The following is a 10,278-nucleotide window of genomic DNA, read 5'->3' as shown; positions in this document are numbered from 1 at the left end:
TCTCTGTGTGAAATGATTCAGCACTGTGGTGACTTTGGGTTTATGACATAAAGCTGCTGCTGCCCTACATATGAGTTCAAGCTAATACTGAGAGCCTGAATGTAAGCATTTTATTGGGATTTCAAGAAACGGTTGACTCATTTTGTCCTCTCACATATGTTTGAAGTTTCCTGTTATCAGCAGATGTTTTATGAGATATCAGTGCATGTCCGCGTGTGTGTGCTGAGCAGTGAGTTTCAAATGTGTAATGATGCAGGACTAAACTTTTGATGCTCTCACGATGAAAGGAAAAACTTGACACTGTTTTTTCTTATCTATCATTTGCTCTTCACCCTTTTCTCTTCACTCCTTTCCATGTCTGACTCGCGAGTCATGTGATTCTCCTCCGCTAGGCGGCAGCATTAAGCCGCTGTCTGAGAGCAAGAGGGGAAAGACCCGATGAAAGAAAGGAGAAATGAGAGTTTGGCTCTGTGAGTCTCGGTCTGGAGTGCAGGTTTCGGAGATGAAGAAAGGAGGGGAAAGGGTGAAGAGAAAAGAGGATTCGTGAAAAAAAGACACAAGTGTGGTTAAAGATGCAAAGACAGAAAACAGAGTTTAAATGTGGTTTGATAAATGACATGAAACAATGAGACCGCAGAGCAAAACGCGCCCCCTCAATGTACGAATGACCTTTTGCATCCGCGCTGCGGGTCAGGGTCTCCACTCTGCCTCCGTGTTATGTAACAGGTAATGTCTGCGGACCTAATTGAAGCCAGTCATTTTCTTTGGAATGAAGCAGCTCCCGCAACCCCCCCCCCCCCCCCCCCCCCCCAATCCTCGCGCTCCTGCGTGTCATTGATGAAACTGTATTCTGGGGGCTCAAGAAAGAGATAAGCCACCCGGCGCTCAATTTTAAAAGGTCAGCTGAGTGAGCGGGATTAAATCATTGTTACGCGGGAGACATGAGACTAGATGAGGTGCGTGTTGGGAAGATGTGCAGCAACTTTAACTCTGAGATGAGGCAAGGAAAGGACACAACACGGAGAGAGACGCGAGGAGAATAAGGGTTTAGTTGGAGTGCGAACATTCCCAGTATTCCCAGTCCTAAACTTGAACTCATTTCTTTACAAACACTGAGAGAAATCAGAGAAAGTGAGGGAACGAGTTTAATAAAAAAAATATCAGGGAAGAAACAGACAGAACCTAATCTGTCACTCTGATGAAGCGCGCGGGATGTGCGTAGAATATGGGATGGATAAAGGGATGTTCTGTAAATAAAGTCAGCATACATCCGATCCACGCTGTTTACATCAGTTCTGTTTGACACTAAAACACCTGCGAGCTCAGTGATTCAAGTTTTGACATGCGCAACAGAAAGAAACAAGAAGCTCGCTCCAGACAGCCTGCGCGTAAAGACGCGTCTCAGAGTAAACACGCAGCTGAGAATCACGTTTTAAAACAAACGCGACATGATCTGTTAACAGTTTGGACTCTATCGCTTCTGCAGAAACACAAAGAGGTCTCATCAGTCCTGATGCAGGTGACTCGTACTATAGTGCGCACGTCCTGCACGGAGACACAAGTCAGAACTGCGAGCCTTGTTCCCCCTCTCTCTCACTTTTCCTCCCGTTGGCACCCCGCCAGGTCCAGCACGCTCCGAGCCTCTTCTCCTCTTGCGCCGCTTGCTGCTCACTTTACACCACCCCTTCTCCTGAGAGGGGAGAGAGAGAGAGTGGGAGGGAGGATGGAGAAGGGGGTGCCCCCGAAAGAGGTGGAGCCGAGCGGAGGGAGGGAGCAGGGGAGTCTCTCTGCCGACGCTGGAGTGAGGTAGAGTTGGGTTGGAGGGGGGCGACGGGAGCCCTTGGCCGCCTATTCGCCTTCCAGTTGCCTCCACACTATATAAACACTCATTGGTGCCTCTGGCTTGACGCACACACACTCCTTGCGCACGCATGCACAATACACACACTGAGGGTGACTTGTATAGGCAGCCAGAGAGCGAGAGAGAGAGGAGAGAGAGCGCTCTGAGAAACAGAAAGGTACACAGAGAGGAGAGTGGACGTCAGAAAGTAAGAGAAGGAGAAGGAGGACGGCAGCTCCTGAGCATCTCCTGCGCACCCACGCATCCCTGTACGCTCACGGATCTTAAACATTTCTACTCCTCGTGTTTGCGCCACAGAGACGTGACTTTTTAATGCAAAGACGCCTTTTGATTTTCTCTTTAAAAATTATTTGAAGGAGACGCGATTCCTGGAAGAGTTTTCGTTTATTTTTTTCCTCTCTCACCTTAAACCAACTCTTTCCATCCCTCGAGAAGTTTTAAAAAGTAAAAAGCCCTCGTCAGTTCCAGGGCTCGGCTTCACTTTTTCCACGTTTCCCCGGGAGTCCCGGCGTTTGAAATACACGTGTCACCTTAGAGATCATTTTTTTCTTTTTCTTTCTTCAGCAATTTTTTCCATCTCCCTTTTTTATTTTTATTTTTAGTCAGTAATTCACAAACGAGACTAAAAATGATATTTCAAACATCAGGACAGACCCCAGCCAAGAGAATTCCGTGTCCTAAATGTTTCAATCATTAAAACAAAGCGAGTTTTAATAGTTTCACTTTCCCCCCCACACTTCATAAGCTGAGGCGTGATCCTGAAGACGCGGGGAGCTCACCTGTAGCGTCTCTGCCCAGTTCAGCCGAGCCTGATTCGCACCTCTGAGGCACAGAGACGCCACTTTGTGACTGTTTTAAAACACAGACCCACGAAATCAGAAAGGAACTTTACACACTTCATTCATTCTCAGAGCAGAGCAGCCGCTGCCTCCTGACACCTCCAGCGCGCGTAAAAAGAGCGCTGCGCTATTTTACGCAAAAAAGAACTTTGAAAGTTTGACGAAGATTTACTTTGCCCCCTTTTTGGAGCACAAAAGTTTCAGCGCATCTTTCTCCAAAGTTTCTGAAAGTCGACCCCAGTTCCGCAGAGATCACCGGGCTCTCCATCACCATGCTGTTCGACACTTTCGACATCGTCTCCGCTCTGGCCACTCTGGCCGCTTGCCTGGTGTCCATGGCCCTGCTCCTCGCCGTGTCCCAGCAACTGTGGCAGCTCCGTTGGACGGCCACGCGGGATAAAAACTGCAAGCTGCCCATGCCGAAAGGATCCATGGGCTTCCCCTTCATCGGCGAGACCTGCCACTGGCTCCTGCAGGTAAGAGCGCACTCTGGGCAGGGAGCGAGGGAGGGAGGGAGAGGGGATGAGTTTGGTGGAGGGAGACAGAATCTGGGTCAGCGCCGGTCTCCGTGTCTGTGAGGTGATATCAGTCTCATCTAATTATTTATTCCTCCCCAAAGATCGTTTTGCGCTTTTTTATTGACATCTTTAGTAATTTGTGCAAACATCTGCGCCTTTTTTTTACCAGCCACATTTTTGTTGTTTGCAAAAGGAGAAAACTCATTTAAAAAACACCAGAACGCAACTTTTTTGTTTTGTTTTTAAAGCCTCACACTCGTTCTTTTATAGCCTTTGTTAATTGGACTCCATATCCCATAATGCACAATGCTACATTAACTCAGAAACTCATAAATATCGAGATTCTAAAACAAAAAAACCCACAAAACTGATCTGCTGCTTCATCTCCATCCTGCGTGAATGGGATGCACAGTGAACACGCACACACAGAGGAGAATCAAAGAGTTTCGCTTCATCTTTTATTAGTTTACAGCCCTGTAATATCTCTCCCCGCACTCCAGCGGTGGCTCGCACAGACTCTTCTTTCCCCTCATTATCTCACACAGGAGCGCATCAGCCAGTCGCGGCGCGACGTCACAGTCTATTGATCACATCTGATACGGTGGCGAGTCCAGGCTGAGCCGTGGGGACTCATGTCTCTGACGGAGAAGGAGGACACTCGTGTCCACAAAGAGATTGTGTTTTGTGCTGATTGTTCGGAGAAGGAATGAGAAAAGGGAAGTTCTGTGTGAAAGGGTTAAATCGAGGGTAAAGTGCAGTCTCTGGACACGCTCTCCTCCTCCTCCTTTTCTTCTTCTTTTTTAAAATCTTGGTTGCATTCAGAAAGGTTCCCGACACGCCGCGTTTTCAGTAGATTGGTCAGAGATTCCTGCAGAAAAAAGGAAAGCCCTGCACCATGCGTAGTATTGATCCAGCTTACCGAAGGTTCGCTTAATCGGTGAGATGCTTCACAGTCTAAACCCCCCCCCGCCCCCCCCAGCATCCACCCTTATCAATAAAATTTGCAGATAATCTTAATGTTTGAGGCTAAAAACGAGACACTTGGACCAGTGAGTGATAGGAGATCAGGGTGCACATGAGTGCCGCTACTGAGGACTCCCGGGAGCGCGCCAGCTGAGGGGACAGCTAATAAAACAGAGAGAAGAAGAAGAGAGACAGGAGGGAAAGGGAAGCCAGGCTCGACGAGCGGAGGCACGTTGGCCGCGTGCGGGGCTTGAACTCGCGGTGCTCCTCTGCGTTACATCTGACACCGAGCGAGACGCGTTCCCGGAATGCAAGCGGGAACCACGGCCAAGTTTATGGTGAGGGGAGGGGGGAGGCATGTCAGTCAGAAGGAGGAATAAGAGGCTGTCTGTACTTATGAGGACCCCGCGTCCCCACAAGCAGGGCTCAGACCTGATTTATAACCTTAAAGTGAAGTTTTAGAACAGCGCAGTCAGGAGAGGTGGGCGGGTCGATCCTAATATCAATCGTATGCTGGTATTGGTTTAGGATCATTCTTGTGTTGCCTGTCATGCCCGTTTCATTTATAGCTTATAGCACATTTAAAGAACAGAAGTTGAGCCAAAGTGCTTCATAGGCAGGCACATTTACATTCAAGAAACACCAAATGCTGAAAGTTGTGTTTTGTTGTGTTAACTAACTATTGTGGAGAGTAAGAATCAGAGTGATTTTTTGGTTGGTAACAAGTGTTCGGAATTTGCAAATTTTTTACTATTCATCTCGTAAATCATGACTCGCTGCTCTCCTCTACGTGAGCTGCCTTCATCAAGTAGTAGTATCAGCACTGGTATCAGTAATACGTGTCCTGTGTTTACAGTAGCAGCCAGTGTACCAGGAGCCATTACAGACATCTTTTTGATTATAAGAAAAAGAAAGAAGGTGCATGCACTACAGTCTGTGTGTGTCCCGTGTCCAGTCCAAAGACTGTAGATAGAGGATGGATGTCTGTGACATCACTCACTGGCTGGTGAAATCCTGTCTGGAAGCCTCAGGTTGAGTACTTTGCCCGTCTCCAAGCCACAGGAGACTATACCACACCCATGCGCTAAGGAAGCCACGCCCCCAAGCATGTTTTTCTCTAAATGGGAGCATAACAACACAACAAAGGCTGCACTGACGATGATTTGAAATGAACAATGAGGTCATAAACTGCCCAGGAAAGCGCTTAGTGAAGAAGCACTAGCACTGTTTTCCTATAGGTTTAATTAAAACTGACTTTGCCCCCTGCTGGCCATCAGACATAAAGCTGGCTTGCGGAGGTTGACTTTGTGCTACTTAGAACATTTTTGGGGGACTGCGTTACTGCGATGTAGTTTTTTGTTTTGCTCTTCTTCCTCCTAGAGATCAACCATACTTGTTGTGGTCATCTTCCTTCTACCAATCAGAGTTTGAGCTATGTGAGGCATCATCATCCAGAACTTCCTTCCTGTTTCAATGTTTGGTTTCTTTTTAAAGACTCAACTTTCTTTTTTTTGATCACTTGGGATCATAAGAACCAATTCATGCAGAGCAGAAGCAGCATTTGGAGGTTCTGAGCATTCTGTGTTAGCTCTGTCGTCGGTCGCTGCCCACTCCTCACACTTTAGCTACACACACAGTCACCATTTGGTAAATCTGCCTGTCTGCTGCTGATTTTTTTTTCTCACTATGAGAGCGTAAAAACAGTGAAGTTATGCGCATACACACATATACACATGGTATATTTTTACCCTGCACACACACGCAGCACATTTCTGTGACGGATCCATTTTAAAGCAATCTGCAGTTAGAAATAGTTCTGTGGTCACTCTGCCAGAGCCCTGTCTGCTCTCATTAGGAGCCTGAGCTTTCTGGAGCTACGGTGCCAAGCAGGAGCACTACTGAGGCTTCACACACACACAAACACACATACAGGCACACAGAAATAATGTACTAATCTTTTTGCACATCGACATAAATGTTTTCCTGTGCACACACATATATGAAGAGAAAATATGGTACAAAAACCATAAGTGCATGTTGATTCTGAGTTACCTTTAAACATATAATTTATAACAAACTTTTATTTTTGAGTGAAGCTGTACGGCCGTAGACTTGTAGCATTTTTGTCTCACGTTAGATGATCTGGATACTTTGTTTTAATCACTCCACTCCTCACAATTTTTGCTGGATGCAAATGATCCCATTTCATCTTTTAAAGTTTTTTCTGAAATATTGTACGCATGTTGCTGGGTTTCTACTTGGTTGAAGTTCGTTAACAGTTACCTTCCACGACCACTAGGGGTCACCACACCACAAGGATCCCAAGAAAATATTTTGGTAGCTAAGAAGTGAATTCAAAAACATCGGAAACACCGATAAGTCGAACCAATGAAGTTTTTTAAATACATTTTTTTCCTCCTTTGACAAAACAAATCTACTGTTGCTAGGTAACCAGGTAAACCTTTCTTCTTTTTTTCATGCAGTTTCTTTGGGTCAGAGCCTCATAACTTTTTCACACACACACAAACAAACCACACAAACATGTACGTGGAGCAGCCTCACTGGACTGAATCTGGGTCAGATGAGAAGAAATGAACATGAGGCTCGCACACACAGAGTGGAAGGTCCAAATGTTTTGTGTCGTCATTTTTGGCTTGCATAATTGGTCAAAAATAGCAACCAGCAGCTCAGATGGAGCTACATCAACTCACACACACACACACACACACACACACACACACACACACACACACACACACACACACACACACACACACACACACACACACACACACACACACACTAATGAGGTACCCTCTGCCTGCCTTCTTCTGTCTATTCGGCTGTGATGAAGTGTAAATGACGGTGGCCAGAGTAATGACAATCCTGCAGCCCAAACACTCTCTCGCGGCTCACAGTGACGACAGCCTCCCTCCTTTTACAGCTTGCGCCTTCTTCTTCTTCTGCACCTGCACTATTGTCTTCTTCTATGGTGGTACGGCTACAGATCCTCGGCAGGTGATGGCTGTTTCTGTTGATGGTATTTGGTGTCATCAGGTGTTTGTGTTCTTTGATGACTTGAACCCAACCTTTTCATATAGTCAACTTTTACAACATCCCAAGCAGCCTTTAAAAGCAACTTTTAATTCTTGTTTGCAGATAAATGCAGGAAAAAGCCACCAAAATTGAGAAGTGTTCATCAGTTGGAAGGTTTGACTAACAAGGCTACTTTAGTTTCTTCCTCACAGCCCAAACACGTGCACGTTTGGGTTTACCGGTCATTCCTAAATGGTCCTAAATGTTGGCCCTGCGACGGACTGGCGACTTATCTGGGGTTTATCTCGCTTTGGCTTCGTCTGGCAATCCTCACCTGGATAAGTGCTTAAGAAGCTACATGGATGACACTGATGCTCGGTCAGGTCCATATTGTCTCACTGCAGCCCGCTGTGCAGCGTTTTTCAGTGTGCCAGCATACCCTTTGGCTTGGTGAGGACAAATAAGTAAATACAGAAGTCTGAAGTAGGAGGTGGATGTGGAGGAAAACCTTCAGCATGACGAAGCATCACTGGGCAAGATACTGAGTTTCCACTGATGCATTCATCAGAATGTGAGTGTGAAAGGATGAATGAAGGCTGTAGTAAGAAAGCGCTTTGGTAAATGGACTGATTCATATGCAGTGCTTCTCTGTTCTACCTGAGCACTCAAAGCCCTTTGTACAACATGCCTTATTCACCAATTCGTACAAGCACTTTTTTCATTTTTTTCTAGAGCAACCTGTTACCTTACTTAAGGATGTTTCAGCATATCTAGACATGGATCGAACCGCCAACCTTCCAATTAGCAGATGACCTGGTTTTACCTCCTGAGCTGCAGCCAATCCCAAACAGAGCAGAAAAGAATTATATAAATACGGCTCCTTTTGTTGCTTTGTCGCTGGCGTTAGGGAAAAGGTCAGTGTTTGGGTTTAGACGCCTCTTTTCTCAGCGTTGAACAAAACTTACGTATCTCCTCTTCAATAAGCTTATTCTTCATTTGCCTAATCGGCATGGTGGTCATTTCACGGTGTGTGTACCAGCAACCATGCTATCTATTCACGGCTGTGCCAGGCATGTGGGGGGATGTGTCATGTTGTCTGCTGGAGCAATACATGAAGCTTCTGGCTCCTGACCGAACGTCAGCATGTAAGGAGCTGGAAGTGAGGACGCACAACATGCTAGAAAAAACACTGGATTAAAAAAAAATCAAATGCAATGAAACTTAAAAAAAGATTGTTGTTAAAAAAACAATGTTTCCTAAACTTTTTTAAAATTGGGAACAATTGTACAAATTTTAACAGAGATTCACAGATCTTGACAAATTGTCATCATAAAACTCTAAATTCAGTCGTATACGACGCAAGATTCTCTCATGCCGACGGCAGACGACCACCTCGAAGCTCCTCTGCCTCGTAGTGCATGTGAGGCCTTTTGTTTTTTAGCCGAATTGCTCCTTTAAGCAGCTCAGACAGAGGGGGGATTGTGAGGACTGGTGGCTTCATCTATAGTAGGTTCCATTACTGCGGTCCAGCCCGCTGTGTGCTGCATAGCTGTGGTTACACAGTCCTGAGGCGCGCACACACACACACACACACACACACACACACACACACACACACACACACACACACACACACACACACACACACACACACACACTCAGAGTCTTTCCATTTGCTGTGTTGGTCTGTGTGTGCATAAAGTCATATAACATGCAGCAGGCGCACATATAGAGTACGATGATGTAGCACACATGCAAAGACACAATTAATTGGCCACACATGCACAGCAGTGTGTGAGCACACACAGATCATAAACCCACTCTTTCTCTCTGTCTTTCTTGTGTGGCGTGGCAGGGAGCTGGCAAGTGCATGTTCACTGGGTAAGAGATACATAGTTCACTGAGCGGACACAGGGGGTAAAAGTGTTAACATTCAAGGCAGGACCCTTGAACCGCCGAGGACGCTTCTTCTTCTCACACCCCGCTAAACTGTGTTCAAGCTCCTCTCTGTTTTTCGTTGTATTTTTTTCCCCGTTTTTTCAATTTTCTTAAATTTAACAATGAAAAAAAAACCTCCTGTCACCGTCTAGTGTAAATATAGTCGACTTTACATTTTAAGTGCATTTAATGATCCTCTGCGTGATTCGTTATATAATTCCCCCCCCCCCCCCCCCCCCCCCCAGCTTTTCAGACCCGTAGTGCTGCTTCCCTGCAGCCTTCTGTTTTTTATCTTCTTCAAATATCTGAGGCATTTCTAACTTTCTGGATTTCAGTTTTTCAAAAATAGCCTCACCTAATTTTTTCCCCACTCTTTCTCTGCTGTCTCCTCGAGCCTTTGCTTCTCTACGTCTTGCCATTTTCTTGTTTTCCCCCAGTCAATAATGACATTTTTCATCACTATTTTTCTTCTTCCCTTTCCCCCCCTCACTCTTACATCCATCCATCCATCCATCCATCCATGCCCTCCTCCTCCCTCCTCTTGTACAGATTAGCAGGAGGTACTGGCAGCAGGTCCCTTGCCCCTTCTTTCACCCCGAGAACACACTGCTCCCTCCTTCAACACTCTTGTCCTGGGCCGAGTATAGAGGCCAGTGTTAATCTCCCTTTCTCAATGAGTGTGCGTGTGTGTGTGTGTGTGTCACAGAGAGCTCGAGTTTTTAAAAGATCAGGAAGTTTTTTCATTCTCTTATTTTCTCATTGTTAAAAAATTGGCTGCACAACTCCCACCAAAGAGCTCAATGCTTGCTGCATTTTTCACAACGCTTTCCCCACTTTTTGTCAAGCGTCACGGAAGAAATCAGGAAGTTGCTCCTAAAAAACAGACGAGCACGGCATTGTAGCAAACGCTAAAAGTGTTAGGAGCTATTTTCAGCAGCGGCTTGATCTACAGTTGGTGCTATAATGACTATTTGGTGCTTGTAAATGGGACCAAGTCAAGCAGATCTTTCCAGAAGAAGATAGAGAAGCAGTGCAAACAAGATCCTGTTTGGGTTCCAGTCGCAGCATCCGAAGTCAAGTTCAGGCTCAGAGGTCGCAGAGGTTGCAGGAGAAAAGTGGCCTG

General features: G+C 46.0%; 1 protein-coding gene across 1 annotated transcript in view; it reads left to right on the top strand.

The window, feature by feature from the left end:
- Positions 1 to 2,806: 2,806 nt before the first annotated feature.
- cyp26b1 (cytochrome P450, family 26, subfamily b, polypeptide 1) overlaps positions 2,807 to 10,278 on the top strand; it is a 36,602-nt gene continuing 29,130 nt past the window's right edge. Inside the window, exon 1 of the mRNA XM_026162783.2 lies at positions 2,807 to 3,176. Coding sequence (XP_026018568.1) covers positions 2,973 to 3,176 — 204 coding nt within the window. The 5' untranslated portion in view covers positions 2,807 to 2,972. The remainder of the gene's footprint in view (positions 3,177 to 10,278) is intronic.

The sequence above is a fragment of the Astatotilapia calliptera genome, chromosome 3, assembly GCF_964374335.1.
Source record: "Astatotilapia calliptera chromosome 3, fAstCal68.1, whole genome shotgun sequence".
Lineage (NCBI taxonomy): Eukaryota > Metazoa > Chordata > Actinopteri > Cichliformes > Cichlidae > Astatotilapia > Astatotilapia calliptera.
This window is presented reverse-complemented; position numbering and strand designations above follow the sequence as displayed.